Here is an 18,917-nt window from a genome sequence, read left to right as displayed (position 1 = left end):
TGAGTTGAAGTGTGCTTTCTGCATGAAGGACACAGTTACTATGCATAGAGTAGTTTGTTGAAGGCAGCTGGCAATAGTTGAGCTATGAGAAGCCTGGAGAGAAGCACAGGAATTGACTGTACTTACTAATCACTGAAAGGGGAATCCAAGTTGAACTAAGGACTATATAGAACTGGAATCCCCTGCTAGGATTTTGATGTATCAGCACTCCTCCAGTCCTGGGACAAGCCCTGCTCATCTGAAAGTGATGAGTGGGCAGTAAGGAGGTGATGAGGGATCTTTTCTGCAAGCTCAGAAGATGGGAGACCTGTTTTCAGTCTTTTAATACCAAGCAAATTTACCCACTCCATTAACCAGACTGCCATTGGCTTTCCTTTGATTCTGTTCCTTATTCCATAAATACAGTTCCAGCACCTATGTGAATTTACAAAGCTTTGTTTAAGGCTTTGAGTGGGAAAAGGACTTCAGGTAAGAAAGCTGCCTTATATAAAACTCTTTGTAATGCTTTGGCATTTTGTGTGATTGCAGGGATTTATGGGAGCCAGAATAATGATGAGAAGAGGCAAGCTGCTGGTAGAGCTGTTCCTATTGCTGGCATGTAGCCTGGCACCTCCAGTTGCAAGCCCACTTGGGGAGTGTACAATAAAGAAAAACCAGCGATACTGCTTTAGAATGGGATTTAGAGAATCACATACCTCGGGCAGAACTGTGAGTGGTGTCCCTGGGAACGTTGGTCTGAAGGGGCTGCTCCCTTTTGCCCACTGTATCATGCTGCAGGAAGCTTCAGGACAAGCCTAAGTGCTTGGAGATGAGCTATAGCTGGTGAAGGAGCACAGTGGGGTTGCTGTGTGAGAACCTTCAGCTTGAGTTTAAAGTCTTATGCATAGTTCCTTATCAAAGGAAGGGGGGGAAAAGGGCAAATTTGAATAGGAAAAAAGGTGACTAAATTGCAGTGGATGCTGCAGTTGCCTCACGGAATCTGGAAGAGTTGTCCTTAATTTTATGCCTTTGGGAATATCTTAAACACAGCTGGTGTACAGGGCTTCCTGCTGGTCTGCATCTTTAATGTATTATTTTTATATTGTTCTAGCTATTATCTGCATTTTATATGGTCTAAGATGATGTAGTACCTTATTGTGAATTAATTTACTATTATTAGTACAGTATTTAAACTAGTCAAGTGTTGACTCCATTCAAGACACACTAGCTTTTAGCTCAGTTGCTTATACAACTAGTTGTTGCAGTCAGTATTCAACGCCAAAGGAAAACACAGCTGAGAAATGCTATTCTCAAGTCTCAATTCTTTCCTTGCATAACTGGAGAAGGAAACTGTATAGGCAAAATGCTGGTATGTGCCTGGAGATGGGCACTGGACATAGAGTGAAAGACAACAGCTGAAAAATACAGTTCTCATTTCATAAATGGAGCAAATACAATCAAAGCCTTCACAGAGTTCTAAACTAGTATCTTACTACCAGCCTGCTCAACCTGGGCTTGGCTTTGGAGTATAATTACATCCAAGTGCCAAAGAATCTTCTCTGTATGTCCTCATACTTGGCTGTAAGTGCAGAAAGCTTGTGGCTTTTCTGGTGGAATTCCTTTAAGTTAGTCCTGCAGAGTTTCAGTTTCCCCCCACCTGAAGTAATAGAAGGAAGCAATCTGGCCTCTGCTTATTTTTAATGCATCCCCTTGCTTTTACAGTTGTTTAAATACACACCTAATGGCAAGTTTAAGTTTTGTTCTAAGGGGACCAGTCAGGTCTAGAGCAGTGAATTGTGTCAAGCTTTACAGAGAACAGCATCATGGGGATGGTTAATTTGGGGGGGGAGGAATAATTTTATAAAAACTCTGAAGTTTTGGTTTTTCATGTTTCTCATGTCACTTCTCAGTGCTTCTGTTCCAATGCACTAGCACCTGCCCCACTGCAGTACAGTGGAACGTGTGGACAAGCCATTGTGATGCCTGAAACATCAGCAGCAGTCTCATGTTTTCCTTTCTCTGTTTCCCATTTACAGCTACTTTAACATTGTTTTCTTTTTGGTCCGGATTCCTACATAAAAGGAGCTTTAATTGAGGCAGACTCACTCTTAAAACCAGTTTCTTTCCACTTCATGCTTAATATTAGCCAGACCCAGTTGTTTGGCTCCACTGCAGAAGTATTTAAGATTATCTCCCTCCTACAACCTGAGTACAATGCAGGAAGGCAGAGTTCTCACAGAACCTGTAACCTGGAGGAGTACTAGCGGCCTGAGTAAAATGCAGGGATCACTCACAGCCAGCCACACCTGGGTCAGTACAGAGTTAAACTCCAATCTGGAAGGAAAGGATTAATGGAGAAGGTAAGACAGGCATGAAGGTGAAAGAGCAATAAAAGTGTGTACTTTTCTCCCCTCCTGCTCTAAAACACATAGCTCTTCCATGTCTTGGTCTAACTTGTGACTCCAGGTAGCTTTGTTTCAGTAAAGGGAGGGTTTAAGCATACACACACCATTCCTGAACTAGGACTGGTCACCTCAAACATTACATGACTTTATCTCGTTAAAACATTAAACTGTACTGAATACAGGCACCCACTCTACTGCAGTAATATGACCAAAGAGCTGGTAAACAAGACAATAAAAAGGTAGTGATATAATGCAGGCTTTTAAGAGTCTATTCAGCTGATGTGCCAAACATCAAGCTAGATCTTGACACTGAGGTTTTATTTAGCCACTGCCAGATCTGTGGCTTGCTGACTTCCCTCTGGGCACGTGTTCTTACTGAAGAATACCATTTAACAGTGGATGTACTCTTCAGCCAGCTTTTCAGTACAGCATTACACACATCAAAATGCATAGACACACAATTCAGAGCAGCAAAGGTCAGTAAGCACAGGTCATATTAGGCAACACAACATTATACTCAGTGTTATTTTCTGACTTTCTGGTTTGCCTCAACTCATGAATTCTCTATGGTACTTCTGTGCATTTCATAAAGTCTCTGAATTCAGAGATAAAGAGGGACCAACCAAGTTTATTCCTTTACTATTTCCCATCTGTTTCATCTAGCATGCAAGTGATGTTATTCCCCACCTCTGTATCTGCCTTCACTCCAGATAACTGGTCTTCCTTCAGTCTAAATATTCTTTCTAGGAAGCAGTGTGCCTTTCTTGGTGACCTAGCTTAAGAAGTTTGTGTAGGATTTCTCTGCTAGTATTGAGGCAAACAGTAATTATGCTTTCACCAACATTAGTCCATTCAGGCAGGGAAGTAACAAAAAAACCTACCTTGTTTTTTATCAGTTGATTTTGGAATAGTATTCCAAGAAGAGCATGTATGATCATGCACTTCTGAACCTATACAGGAGGACTCAAGACAGCTTGATTTCCAAGTTCTACCTCTGTACAGATGCTGTACACACACAACTGTCAAATTAGGGGGAATAAAGTAACCTGAGTAAGGGTCACTACTTAACTAGTTAACTTCTTTTTATGGATGCAAGCACTATTCCTACTGTGTGATAAAGAAAGGGGCCAAGACCAGAAACATCACAGAACTAAAGCTCTGTACTGGTTTTCTTTAAGCCAGTCTCTCCTCTCCTATAGTATTAAAGACTCCAAACACCACAAAGTGATTTGTCACACATCTTTAATCACAGTACAGTAATGGAGTGCTTCTGCCTTTAATCTGTACTCTCCATGTTGCCCTTTTGAAGGCAAACTAAATACCTGCAAGAGAGTCAAATGACACCGCACTGACAACATGATGGAGGGTCTCTCTTTTGGTGTGTTTGCACAACTTGCACATGGTCTGAAACATTTTAACACATTTTGGAGAATTATAATTCTTTTCTAGACACACACTCCATCCCAATTCACATCCCAGTGTTACTGGAGGCAGTTTGATCCTACAGCAATTTACCAGATCATTCTCAGCTAGGGACAAGACAGTAAGAGCAGAAGTTACCATGTTTTAAACCAGCTCATCATAGCAGAGAACTGGATGTGCAGCACTTCATTTACTCAGCCCTCTGGTTTTCACTTGATGTCACAATCCCCATGAACTATATAGTACTGTGAAGCTAAATCTGTATCCATATTATAGTTGTATCTGAAGTTGCTGCTGATGCAAGCGAGCTCTGTGACCTACTGAAGGCTTTAATCAATTCACAATGAGCAATACCCAATAGGGAATCAAAAATCACACTCAAGGATCCTCTTGTCCTACATTGGCAAAAGGCAACAGCACAATCAGTCTGAACGGAAGACAAGCCAGACTGCCAGCCTAAAACAAGCAGCTACCAATATCACACTAGATGCCTGCAAGTGTAGTCTGATGGGATTCAGTTCTTAAAATAATACAGCTTTTTGAGCAGACAGAGCTTTAAACAGGCTGGGTGTATTTATTTTTCAAGAAGGACAAGAAAAATCCAATACATTACTTGAATATTTCATTATCAAACAACAGTTTCTATGTTTAAAAACTGCATTCATGCCTTCACTTTCATCATTAAATACTGCCACATTAGTTGCTCTGCTTAGTAATAATTGGTATGGAAATCAGAAGCTTGTTTAGGCAAAAGACTCAATTTCATTACAAAGGTGCTTAAAACATGTACAAGGTCAAACAAGTGCAATGTACTAGAACACTGATCTAAAACTGATCATCACATTGTGATATTTGAGGGAACTGGTGTCAGATGTGCACAGGGATTAAGGTGGTAACATGAAAATGATTGATGAGAAGTGATGAACCTTTTAGTGAAATGAAATATTAGGTCAACAATACTTAGTGTTGTGGGTTTTGGGGATACCTGTAAGTCAGTTCATGCTGCACATCAGCAGCCAGTAATACCTTTGCAACCTATGTCATGGCAGAGCTGTAACAACAGCTTCACAGCTGATTTATTAGAGGCACTATCAGCAATTGATGTAGGGCTCAGTGTTCCTTGCAGGGCAGAAATGGATAGCAAGGTCTTTGAAAGGGAAATCAACTGCCTAAATCTTTCTAAATCCTAATGTTTGCACTGGACATTTGAAAACAGAGGGGAAGAAAATAACTTGCATTTGCATTGGATTTAACTAAAGAGGTTACAACTGTTAAATTAAGAAGAGGACTACATGTGCTTAGGGGAACCTCAGTGGCTACATGCCTTCCGACTACCCAAAAGTAAGTCCAACATGTGTCAAAGAGCAAATGAACGCATTAATGAAGACCACCTATTATGAAAATCACTTCATCTCCACCTGCTGCATGCTCTTCATCATTGTATGAGTTTAAAAATCACAGCCTGACTTGCTAACATCATGCCAGTTCTTAAAAAAGTTGAAAATGGAGACAAGTTTCTTATTCTATCATTTGTGAAGAACAGAAAATACTCTTAAATCAGGCTGTGTGTCTGGCTCCACAACAGAGACAGCTGGGCCAGTGGGAAAAAGACTGCAGAGAAAGATCTGCCTCATCTTCTTGCCCATAAGAGAAACACTGTGAAGTATTGTAAGAGTCCCTGTACAAAGCAGCAAGCAGCCATGTATCACCTTAGCACTGCAGAGGCACTCATTCTGCCTTTCCTCAGAGCCATCTACCAAAACAAAATAACAGCCAAAAAACAGGTGAGCTTTCTAATATCCCTGGACCAGCAAGAGAGTCTGTGGGAGTGAGGGGAATGCAGGGTAATAACAATAACAAATTTGCTATACAAATTTGGGGCACAGGAGAATTCTACAGAAAAACTCAGGTGAGGATGAGAAAGATACTGAAAAGGCATCCTTGAAGGTCCCACTTCTATACCTTGTACATTGAAATACCAGTCACTTGCCTGGCTCCTAGAAATTGCCATCGTGAGCACCTAAGCCTAAATATACCCACTGTGCCCTAAGTTGCTGCAGTTACTTTTATAAGTGCTTAAATCGTTTATGCATTTTTCCTCAGTCTTCACTACACCATGAAGCCTGACCACTTAAGCCCCAGAGAGCAGATTATGTGCTAGCCATTTCACAAAAGCAAGGGATTATTTTGGAGTATTTTCTTATCTGCATGCTGAATCAGAACGCTCCAGACTCATCATGGATAAATGCCGCCCCAGTCTTATTTCACCAGAGGTCTTCCTGCCTATCAAGTACTACTTAGTCTTTGAAAAGATATAAATTCTATTATCTCTATTACAGAGTTGTGGAATAAAACAGAAAAGAGCAACAGGAGTTTCAAGAGATACACAAATACACACAGAGACCAGGAGCAATAGTTGCAGCAGTTCTATAGATACATTTTACTATGTCAGAAGCAGTAGATTAGTAGAGCTTTAGGGGCCTTTTTTGCCCTTCTCAAATGAAACTACTCATACTAGCTGTATACTCAAAGGTTTTCCACAGCCATTCTATCTAGTTAGTCCTGGAAAAAAACTCATGAAGGCTTTAAACCAGACCCTGTGTTTTCAAATTGCTGTTTGAAGCAATAAAACTGAAAATTAAATTGTTGGACAGTGATACAAGTGTGGCTTTTCTGTTGGCTTCTCAAATGCACCTAAACGAACCGAAGCTTCACTTCTTAAAACAAAGTACGTTCAAGCCTTCTGGGTTATCTCTTGCACAGCTGCTATCTTTTATTTGAGGAACAGAAGAAATAACCATGACTTGAGATCTTGGCCCCAGAAAAGACAATGGCAAAATGCTGACAGACACTGACGAGGCAATAAACCAAGAGCCTGTTACTACAGAATGTTGGAACATTTGATAATGTAATGTAGAAAATGTTAACAGCTCTCATGTGGGGATGCTGGAAGGTATAAAGAGGCACACAAAGAGAGGAAGTGTGAAAACTCTCACATACAGGAGACACCTCATGCATGTTGCATACAAAATACAGCATTATGCCACATCTTTTCATATAAACTATGATATTTCTTCACACAAGGATATGAACTGAACCATTTCAGTTCCTCTCTCAATTTTAGTGATACTTTCCTTATGAAAAAGGTAACAATCCAAACAGAACATTCCCTGAGTTTGCACAGAAAATCGACAGAGCTGATTTTCATTTGGAAGAGTCTTCATAACTTTACTGTAACAAAAAAAAAAGTGGTTAAAAAAGCCACACAGAGTTTGCTACCGGTGTAGGTTTAGGCGGGTTTAATACATTGTGTTCGTATGTATGTAACTACACTGATGGTGTAATTACATTGTCATAAAGCAAGACCTCACAAAACTGTCTGTGATCCAATCCCGATTTGAGAGAATTGTTTTGTAATTCTTTTCCCAAAGAGATCTCGCCAACTGGAATTCCATTTACCTTCCAGGGTAAAACCACAGACAAAATATATGCAAAGTTATGAAGGCTTACTGCATGATGTCAAGAAAATACTGATTTCACAGCTGTCACACAGATCTGAAGACAGAGAGAGCTGGAACAATGCAAACAACCGTACATGGGTACAGAGTATAAAGGGAAAAATAAACCCCTTAAGTCAGCCACAGTCTTACTCTGCACCCTTCTGATTTTTGCAGGTGAAAAAGTTCCACCCTGCTTGGAAGGAACCCTTCGAGGGTTTCCATCATACACTTGTTGCAGAGATCTTCTCAAGTCCAATCCAAAAGAGGAAACAGTATTTATACTCTGCTTATTTCTAACAAGAATTCACCAACATTTGGCTATTTGGATTAAAAAATATAACTAGTTTACATAAATATTTTCAACATCCAAGAAAATGTACAAATCTAAAGTCAAACACATTTGGCTTGCCACAAGCCCTGTTTGCTAATGTCATTATAAAGGCTCAGTTTGAAAGGAAAGTAGTCATTTTCAATATAGCCAGTATATTGGAAATGCCATCCCATTGTATGGAGACACCCATCATTCTTCTATACTTCTAGAGAAGCTGAATAACAACATTCCATGTCTGCTTGCAAGCAACATATACCTTGTTTTGGTCCTGGATAGTTAATCTCCACTCCTATGTTTCAGAGAGGTTTTTCTAGAGCTCAGAGAAAGCACTGCACCTGAAGTATTCAGCAGCATCATGGAAAACTGTCATTCAGTCCCCAAGGTTTTGAGTTGACTGTGTAAAAGTGGAAAACCAGGATGACACAGCTGATTTTGCACTTGTGAAGGCTCCTCCAACTGACTGACCTGCATTACAAAACAAAGGTCCGTAGTGTAGTGTTATCGCTATTAAGCCACTAGAAAGAGACAGAGAAAACCCACATAACCAGTCATCCAATTTGGGATTAAAAATCCAAGTCCAGAGTCTGTGTCTGAAAATCTTCAAAGAACATGAACGTTGTAGGTCAGCACAAATGGCCTGTGCTGCCCTTGCTAGACCTTGGGCTGAAGGGCACTCCTTCCCAGCTTGTACAACAGCAAAAAGAGCAGAAAGACTCCAATGGAATAAAATAGGAAACTAAACAATTTTTGGTAAAACTAATGCAGAACAACTATCAGATTCTTCAGTGGGTGAACTCACATTACCTGGTATTGCAAGACGATAATGCCCCTGTGCTGGGCACTGGTGAGACCTCACCTCAAATTCTGGGTTCATTTCTGGACCCCTCACTACAAAAGACATTTTGGTGCTGGAGCGGGACCAGAGAAGGGCAACAAAGATGGTGCAGGGCCTGGAGCCCAGTGGTGGTAAGGAACAGCTGAGAGACCTGGGTGGGTTTAGCCTGGAGAAGGCTCAGGGGGGACCTTATCTCTCTCAACAACTGCCTGACAGGAGGATGGAGTCAGGAGGGGGCTGCTCTCTGCTCCCAAGGAACAAGGGACAGGACAAGAAGAAACAGCTTCAAGCTGCACCAGGGGAGGTCTAGATGGAGATGAGGAACAATTCCTTCCCCAAAGGGTGCTCAGGCATTGGAACAGGCTGCCCAGGGCAGTGCTGGAGTCAGTGTCCCTGGAAGTGTTCACACACTATGGGTTAGTGGTGGCCTCAGCAGTGCTGGGGAACGGTTGGACCCTATGATCTTGAAGGCCTTTTCCAACCTCATTAATTCTGTGGTTCTGTGACAATGTGATGTGGCTCCTGTTCAAGTGCAAGAAGTGCTTCTCCAGAGAATTACAGACTATTGCAAAACCTGTGGAAATTGACACAAGGTCTCCCCCTGATTTCAAACAGCTCTGAATAGTTTCCATTGAAGTGATATAAAAATGAGAATAGCTCAGTGCAGAAGGTGGTGATGTTGTCTAAGCATTTCCAGATTCCAGGAGAGCTTTTACCTGAACATCTCTTTTCCCACATTCATCTCCAGCCCACACTGGAAAAGGAATTTACACTTTGTCTAGCTGCTTCTCTTTGTGCTATTCCACAGATATACAAAGCCTCAATCAGCAGCTTTACACCTCAAACTGTTGCTCTGCTTTGTATATAATAAAGTACACCTGGATTAAAACAAACCATAACTGAGATACAGGATGCTTCTGCAAAAAAGATATGGCTTAGATGCAAGCTGGTTTGAAACAAATGTCTTACCTACAGCTTTTCCTGTTTGAACAACATTTCGGCTAGTAGAAACCATCACATTCCCAATCTTCTTTCCACGTTCACTATTTTGCACAGAGCTAAACAAGAGAGATACTGAACACTGTTAGCTGACTGACTTAGTACTTCCGGGTGTGAATAAAATCCATAGTTAAAGTACATATATCAACACAAGCACTAATTTACGTAGTGTAAGTATAGTTTTATATACACATACATAAATATGATCAAGCCCCTAATTCCTGCATCTTATCCACACAGATCAGGTAGGCAAGCTTCTCAGAGGAAGAAAAGATACAAAAGCCTTATAGTTGCAATGCAAGAAAAACAGAGCTCTATTGTGAAGTCCAACACAAAATAGTGCACTAGCACTGTTTTTCCTTATTTCAGGCAAATGTTCCATCTTTAGATGTGGTGTTTTGCAGAACACTGAGTAGTTTCATGTACAGGCCCAATTTAAATCACTATTTTGTTTTAGTTCATCGCAGTAACAGTTATTAATATTTGATCACACTTTAAAAAACTATAAAGAAATCCAAGTATATACTTACTGTGACAATCTTAACTTCACATCTGACACAGAGTACTGGCCCTGGAATGGGTGGCTAAAAGAGGAGGAAAACATTTAGGAATTTAGTTTTATAAATCAATTCATGTCACACAATTATTACTTGTACTCCTCCTTGTGGCTTACAACAAATCTAATAAAATCTCTTATAGGCACACTACTTCATCAAAGGTGAGGTCCCAGTGACAATTCAACTGTAGATTTCCTAGGAACTACCTGTAAGGTGCCTTCTATTTACAGTCCAGATATTAACAATCTTTGCACACTAAGGCACACCACCTCCTTCTAACAAAACAGAGCAAATAAAAATGATCCCTTAAGTAGGCCAAGAGAGCTTTGCAGGTCTGAAGAAAAGCCTTCTTCAGACTAGAGCAGCTGACAATGCAAAAGCAAACAAAACTCCCTGCAGTACAATAACAACCCATTGTAAACAAAACACGTGCAAGGCAACAGTGTCGCCAAGCCTGGCATTATCTAATCTTTGAGTGAAAATACACATAAAACAATCCGAAGTGCAGAAGATGCAATACAAAACAGGCAGCTTCCCTCCATCCCCATTAATGACCACCCTGGACACAGCTATTCCCTGGACACATGGAAGCAATTAATGAAAAGCAGAACCATCTGAGCACAATTCCTGAGGAATGACAGACTTTCTATAGCTGTGAACAGCCAACAATCAACTTGAACAACTTTCACTTCTGAGTCAGGATGTATTTTTCTTCCTAGAACTATAGCTCAGAATTAGAGCAAGAAGTACTGAAGGAGGTATTGATTCAATGTGCTTTATAGCAGGAACAAGGGAATACTGTATATCTACAGAATGGTGTGCCTGACTAGGAGCAATCCATGGTAAATACATAAAGAAAAAAAATATGCTTTCCTTACCTAGAATTTACCTCTGCAAGAGCTGGATGCTTGTTGCTGTTCCACACTCTATAGTTGTGGGTGTTTTTCCAGGCTGCTACAAACACTGTTCCAAAGTCTGACAAAGTCTTTTCATTGTCTGATAAATTAAAAAGAAGATGAGAATTTGCAGCAATTCATTAGAGACCTAATACAAGACATAGCACATTCTTTCTTGTATGGAAACATTAAAGTTTTCCAGGCTCTTATGAAATCAAAGACAGGTAAAACTCTGGTACTAAGAACCAGGCACTTAAATAATGTTTTCTTAGTTTCATTTTAAATTGTCCCAAACATACAAGGCCAGGAGAGAAGGAAAACAGTTATTTTATAGCAAAGTTAGTATGAAAACCCTGGCACTTCATATCAATCAGGTAGTCACCTGAGAATACTGTCAGATGGGAACTGAGCATCTTCTGGACTTGAAAAATTGAGTCCTCAATCCTATGTTTTCTCACATACATCACAGAACAAAATCTGAATTAGTTATTTGATATGAATGTAGAGTAATTGTGACGAGAATGAAGTGAACAGGGTCAGTACTGGGCAAACTAAACATTTTCTGCAAATAAAACACTGATTCTTTTAGTTATATTCATGCACAAAAAGTTGGAACATTGAGATTTGTGAGTTAAGACAAAAAATGGAGCTCCAGAAAACACACACACCTCTACATGACACTTTCCACTTATGTGAATCCCTGCCTGGGACTATGGCAGGAAGGGAAAAGAGATGGAATAGCCTTGGAAAACTTCCTGAATATAGCCTCTTAATGTCTCCAAATCCAATTAGTTTCCCAAAATTAACCTCAGGCTGCAACAGTGTCTGTAAGACACCCAAGCTTGTAAAAGTCTCTTAATATATGGGGTTTCAGGTATTTCCGCTTATGAGGAAAGCTTAATTAAATCAAAGAGACAGACAAAGAAGAAAGAAAACAAAGAAGAAAGTGTCTGTCAGGCTGTGGAGTGAGAATTAGTAACAAGCTTGTCAAGGAGTAACAAGAATAGCCAAGGTCAACCGAAAAAGCAGCCTGAAGTGAAATGTAAGGCAGAGAAAGATCCAATGATCGTCCACACATTTAATGCAACAGTACAAATGCTTATTACACCCACCCTCATCTCAGTCCCTAGATAAGGTGTCTGTTCTACCTGGTTGCAGCACAGCAGCAAGCAGTGCATGAAGATAAGCACTGAACTGAGCCCTGATCCACTCATCACCTCCTTCCCATCCAGTGCCATCAAGGAAAACATCATCTCTGTTCTCAGTTACATGCTTCACCAAGTAATCCGCAAATCTCAGGTCAGCAGTTGTTGGGTTCAGGATCTTACGGAGTTCTGGATCATGAATTTGTACATGAGCATCTTCTATCTGAAATAGTTCCAATGGTAAACGTTCATCTAAATAAAATTACTAATATACATATATTACTACCTAAATCTAAACTTACAGTCTCCCCAACAGAAGAAGAAACAAACAGCCAGAGAAACAAAGAATTAACTGTTCTCAGAAAGCCAGCTACTGCTCTGATAAAATCAGAACCTAATCATCTCCCTGGCACATAGTAAAAGCTGCTTATTTGACAGGATCTGGCAGGGGAAGTTTGGTGTTCACAAACATTCTCCTAGAGGCTCTTTGATGATCACTTCAATTTATTAAGTTGGTTACCTATATGTAGCTATCTCAGGTTACCAAATGCTGATTATGTAGCTGTATCCATTTGCTAGTACTGATTAGATGCTGATATTTTCTGACAAGATACTGATGCTAGAACTGATGTTTTCTCAGATACTGATTTTTTCCTCTTGCTTGAATCAGAAAGAACTCAACAGTAATGTGCTTTATTACCCAACTGTAGCTGTTTCTCAGCTGCAAGCACTTATTTTTGAAGACTTTACTACACAGTGATGAAAAAAGCCCACAACACGAGAAGTTAAAATTACACCAGCAACAAAACAAAACTTTAAGTGCCCTGCAAATGCAAGTATTGGATATAAAACTATACAGAAGACCATGTAGTAATTTTGCACAGCTTATCTAACCCTACCCTAACAGATGATATCAATTTAATACGCTTCTGCATTTTGAGAATTTATTTCAAAACTAAGTAATTCAGAATTTGGGCATGAATGTGAAACTTTAAAGCTGTATTTAAAATGCAACCTCTGTTTCCCCCTCCCTAGTTCAAGAAGCTCAAAGGCAAAGGCTCATACTTCCACAATCGCATCACTCAGATGCTTCTGCTGACGGAACAGGATATTGGTGGCTCCGGCAACGAAGCCGCGCACTGTTACATCTGACAGGAGGTGATGCTGCTGCAGTGCCATGTAGGGCAAACACAGGTATCCCTAAAAGAACAGACATGTTCAGAGGATTAACATAAGGTCAAACAGATTTGAATTGTCTATATTCAGAGTTTTTCCCTAACAAAACCATCACATTCCACCCAGAATGAACCTTCGTTATTACAATTTCAGCCACAATTATCTATTGCTTTGCTACATCACATCTGCAAAGCAAAGCAACCAGGTTCCACATGAATTACATTTTTCAAGAGGTGGTTATGCTGCCTTTCAGTCCCAGGACCGAAGCTGAAACACAATGCAAAGGATAGGAATCAAATGTGTTTATAAGGCAACAGATCAAGCAATATAAAACAGGAGTGAGGTCTCAGGTCAATTCAGAGACAAGAAGTCAACAAAGATTCATCTCTCCTCTTGCATACAATGTTTTCTAGTAGTCCTGAAGCACATAATGCAGGAAAGCTATAGATTGCTATGCACATTTTGTAGGTGGAGATTTCCAGGCTCCAGAGAGAGCAATCAATTTCTGATAACCATATGCATGCCTGCTTTAAGAAAGAGCAGGATAGAAAGCAATACACCATGCTTTTTAGCCACTCCATGATTACAAGTTAAACTAGTATCCTACATTCCAGTTGCAAAAGACCCCAACAACCAAATAGTCTACCTTTGTAAAAAGGATTTGATGTAAATCATTGAGAGACCATTGAGAAGCAGATGTAGGAATCATAATTTTCTTTCCAATACAGGCTCAACATACCCCTGAAATCTAATTCCAGCTGTTCAGTTGCATAAAACACAAAGCAATTTACTGGTAGGAACCCTGAAGGGCTAACACATACCAGGCAGAAAAAAGAGCACGTGCACTTCATCACACAGTATGCAGTAATGGGAAACATATGGAAGAAAGGAGCACAGCTATTCCCTTTTGTTAGACACAGGGATGGCTTCCCAGATGACAAGGCCTTATCGGCTGAGAATAAATAGCCTTTGTCAAAGCAACAATGGTGCTTTGAGGGGAATCACCAACTTAAATGGAAATCTTTCCCAAAATAGGGCTTGGGAAGCTGGCAAAGGAAAGTTTAATTACTGGATACTCAAGTAGCAAAGTCCTGGAAATGTTTTGCTATTTAAGTACCAAGTGTCAGTTCCCAAATTCACATTTGTCTCTAAGTACAACTACTCTTATGTCTGTGAACGTGTTCCATTCTTTTTAAAGAGTGCAACTGAAATGAGTATCAGAACTTAAAGAACTGATACCAAAGAAACAAGTATCACAACCTATTTTTTCCTTATGCTCAGGTGTACTTGGATAAAGGATTAGGCCATCTGGCAAAATCTCCTCCCACTCTCATTAGTCAGATTTATTAGTCTTTCCATGGCACTGCATTAAAAAACACTGATATGAGAGCTCTAAAACAGATTTAAGCTTTGCAGCAAGTTTATAGTGGTTAAACTATAACTTCAAATGACATTTTTCTGATAACTTAAAGAGATGTAAAGTCTTTTCTGCTTTAATGACACTAGATGAATTCAAATGAAAAGTGCCATTGTGGAACAGAAGGTAAACACGTAGAAACTGTCTGTTTCCTTAAAATTATTTATTTTTCCACTTTATGGGCTTAGAAGCAAACTAAGTTTGCACTCATAGGCCCCCTTATCAACCATTTTCTTCTCGCTTTTAATCTAGTATTTCCCATAGAACTACACTAAATACAATTTACAGGCTATCTTTTTCATTAGACAGACCATATGGACAAACACCAGACTGCAGATCTTGGTTGAAAAAGCATTTCTAACAGTGACGTGAGGCAATACAGGGCAATGACATTTGAGCTGCTCCTGTGAGCCCACACAGATTGCCATTTCCAATGCAAGTCACGGACAGGAGCTCACAGACCCATTTAATAAAATGTTCTGTAAGGAAATGCAAATAAGTATCTCCAAAGGAAGAAATACCACTTTGAACCTCATCAGCTTGAGGAAATCAATCTGAATCTTCTTCTTTCTGGGCAAACATTCCTCTAAAAGATTATTAAATTAAACCCAAAACTTTTTTACTAACAAAAATATCTTTAACAGGGATGCACTTTCCTGGCAGGGAGGGGAGAGGTTATGGGAAACCAGCCCTAGTAAATGTATTGCTTGTTATCTGACAATGCTCAGAGTCCTTAGAGAGACACTTGAGTACCTGGAGTTCAGTCAGGCACCAGCACAAGCTAAAACTTCAGTGGCTCTGCACCATGCACAGGGAAAGAGCCAAACAACCAGGAATTACCATGTAAAAAAGAATGAAATTAGATAGATATGCCCCATCCCTGGCAGTGTTCAAGGCCAGGTTGGATGGGGGTTGGAGCAACCTGCTCTAGTGGAAGGTGTCCCCACCCATGGCAGTGGGTTGGAACTGGATGAGCTTTAAGGTCCCTTCCAGACCAAACCCAGCCTGGGATTCTATGATTCTATATATTCTTGTTTGTGCATACAGATACACATTTATATACACATTTTACATGTATATACACCTATATGTATTTATAAATGCATACATATAAAAGTTAGAAGAGGGAAACACAGCATTAGGTGTTAGCTAAAATACAGCTTTCAGAATCTTAGTGTAGATTAATGTATCAAAACACTTCTAAAGTACTCTGATCTTGCCCCATACAGGTTAGATCAACAACTCAGAATGAAAGAAAACAGTAGTTACATACCATTTATTAACCACAGTGGGGTTACAGGTTACCATCGTGTAGAATTGAAATAGGTATACATATGAAAGACAAGTGTGTATGTGCACACACCCCTCTCAGACGTGCACTCACACTTTCCACCTGCCTAGGAACAGTCACTTGCCAGAGACTGTACTTACATGTTCTGTAGTACCCTACTGTCCATCTGGAGTTGGGTAACCAAAATTATTAGCCACTTCTGAAAAACAGATGTCTTTATGAGTTACCAGGTATCATAAACATGTTTACCTTTGTAAAAATAGCCAAGGGCATACCATACTGGTCCTCTTCCAACCCAGAAATCAGTCCTGGAACAAGCATCGCATGTCCTGTATTTGCTTGGGGCTGCACAGTGATTGGAAGGCTTTCTGAGCTCAGAAGATTTTCAGTCTGTGCTGATGCTGTATTTTCATGTTCTCCTTCTTTCAGATTAGACTCCTCCAAAATGCTTGGATCTAAGGTCTCCCAGTCACTTTCAGAGGATGCTGGAGAAGCACGGGAAGGAACTTTCAAGCGCTGCACAGCACTGTTGGAGGACTGAGCTCCATTGCAAGTCTTCTCTGATGGGGAGAAAGGCATGCTTCTTTTTTGACCTTCCAGTGAAAGGTTTTCTGCCACCTTTCTGCTTCCCTTTCCCATTTCTGAAGTTGTATCTGAAGTATCAGCAGCGTAAACAGAGTCACCTAAATGTGGTGTATTTTCCTGCAAGCCAGCATCCTCTGATATGCTGTTTCTTGGTCTATAGTGTGAGCAGTCAGTAAGACCATGTTCAATCATCCCTGGAAAGTGATAGCACACAGGAATATCAGCATCTCAATAGAAATATAAGTGACTTCGAATAAAGAAAATGAACAAAGTACTTTGATGTACATAGTGGAAATCAAGTTTTTTAAACACCACTTTTGGGGGAAGCTGTGTTAAAAAACCACAAAACTAAACCAAAACCAAACCCCACACTTTCCTCTTAAAAGATCTTTCCCAACTTTTTTGCTTTGAGGAGACTGGTTAGAAGCTAGGAATTAGCAGAGTTAGGGGTTTTGGTTTTGTTTGTTTGAACTCACCAGGAACATGAGACTTATTCGGTGTCCCACCTATGTTACCCACTGGCAATACAGAAGATCCAGTGGGTCCAATAAAGCACAAGAAATAACCCATAGCGTGTAAGTAGTAAGAATTAGGGTATGTGTAGACACATAAAAGTCACCTGTTTTTCAGGCAACATACCAACATGACTATTGTCACCTGTGTTGTTTGCCATATGAAACTGCCAGTCCCAGTTATAACCAAAAGGCACATAAAAAAAGAAGTCCAAACTTCTTACCAGGAAAGAGTGAAAGGACAGTCATCAGAGCTCCCACTAATCTATTGACTGGAGAGATATAAAACAGCACCTAGTGGCAGAAGGGAGAGGGGTGGGGAGAGAAAAGGAGAATTAGGAAGGAGAGAATGAGAACAATAAAACACTCAAGCATGACAAAGATACATAGAACACACACAAACTATTCAAGGCATTGCTTTTTATGTTATTTCAGACAGTCTGCTTACCAACAGAAGCTCTTACAGCAGTTCAAATATTTAAATGTCTATTATACCCTTATATTTTATTTGCAATATATATGTTGCATATATACACCCTTGTGTAATAGATACTTGTCAATCATTTGGATTTTACTGTCAGTTGTTCCGGCTTTTTTTCCCCCCAGATTGATGCAGTTACTGAATAACTGACAGGAAAAAGTTGTTCTGTCACACCGCATAAATTCTTATGCATGTGTACTACATTATAATGTCTGTTATAAATCAAAGAGGACAAATAATCTCCATTCCAGAATCCTGACAAAAACCTATGCAAAACCATCTCTTCTAAGAAAATAAATTAAAGCTATGCAGATAAGTGAAAACCAGTGTCTTCCTATGATTAAACACAAGACTTTGCAGAAACAGAAAACATGGCTGATATTAGCTTTGGTAAAGCACTTAAGGAATAACATGGGAATAGAGAATCTCCTTAATTAAATCAGAGACTGTGATTAGTAAATTAGCTAGGAATTCAAAAGGAGGGGTGTCAAAGATTAGCAATGAAAGAAGAACAAGGCAGACTGAATATTACTACTGAAGCTCCTCCAAGACAGGCAAGCGTAACAAGGAATCAGCCAGACAAAGGAATGCAGAATGACCTAACTTGATGACTTTGCAAGCCAGTCTAATAGGGTTATGATGAAATTAAAAGTGCAAATTTGTAGAATTAATAGAAGACTTCTGCTGTCAGCTAGGAAGACACTTTGATGTGACTGATGAACTCATGTTCCACTAGTATTTGCAGGTCTACAACCTAGTGAATTGATGGAATCAAAAGAAAAACCTACAAAGACCTAACACATACCAAATGATATTTAATGGTACCTCAGCTAGAAACAGATTATGTGTATTACCTTGCACAAATTTTCTTTTTTCTATGTTCAAGATAGGCAAATTCAATTGCTACAGCCACAGAGAAAGCATGATGAGAACAAGCAGCTCATCTGAGGACAGGATTTCAGCTGACTCCAACAGGAATCAAAAAAAGTCAAAATCCTTCTAGGATGCTGCTTTCTAATGCACACATGAAAGATGCAGGACCCAACAGCAATTAACTACAACAGAAACCCTGCAATATCTCTAGAGATTTAGATTCCCAGGTAACATGTACTCCTCACCAAGCTTATTTTTAAGCCTGCAGAAATCATTAAGTCTGTAAGTACCATCTTGCTTACAAGAAATCTATTCCACCCTAAGTTTTCACTGGGTGTACTGCTTACTTAAGCCAAATACTTTTCTATATTGGTTCCATCAAGCCCCTCTGCCATCTCTCTGTCTGTATGTGTGCACATCTCCTGACCCCTCCCAACCCTATTATATGCCCTACAACATCTACATCAGCAACCTGGGTGGTCCTGGCAGCAGAAAATCCAATGATCACCATCT

General features: G+C 39.9%; 1 protein-coding gene across 1 annotated transcript in view; it reads right to left on the bottom strand.

Moving 5' to 3' along the window:
- Window positions 1-3,611: 3,611 nt before the first annotated feature.
- AVL9 (AVL9 cell migration associated) overlaps window positions 3,612-18,917 on the bottom strand; it is a 38,240-nt gene continuing 22,934 nt past the window's right edge. The window contains exons 9-16 of the mRNA XM_005141658.4: window positions 17,275-17,344; window positions 16,203-16,732; window positions 13,135-13,269; window positions 12,073-12,292; window positions 10,907-11,024; window positions 10,002-10,055; window positions 9,442-9,530; window positions 3,612-8,102 (exon numbers count right to left, since the gene is read on the bottom strand). Coding sequence (XP_005141715.1) covers window positions 8,008-8,102; window positions 9,442-9,530; window positions 10,002-10,055; window positions 10,907-11,024; window positions 12,073-12,292; window positions 13,135-13,269; window positions 16,203-16,732; window positions 17,275-17,344 — 1,311 coding nt within the window. The 3' untranslated portion in view covers window positions 3,612-8,007. The remainder of the gene's footprint in view (window positions 8,103-9,441; window positions 9,531-10,001; window positions 10,056-10,906; window positions 11,025-12,072; window positions 12,293-13,134; window positions 13,270-16,202; window positions 16,733-17,274; window positions 17,345-18,917) is intronic.

This window comes from Melopsittacus undulatus, chromosome 1, assembly GCF_012275295.1.
Source record: "Melopsittacus undulatus isolate bMelUnd1 chromosome 1, bMelUnd1.mat.Z, whole genome shotgun sequence".
In the NCBI taxonomy this organism is placed as follows: domain Eukaryota; kingdom Metazoa; phylum Chordata; class Aves; order Psittaciformes; family Psittaculidae; genus Melopsittacus; species Melopsittacus undulatus.
This window is presented reverse-complemented; position numbering and strand designations above follow the sequence as displayed.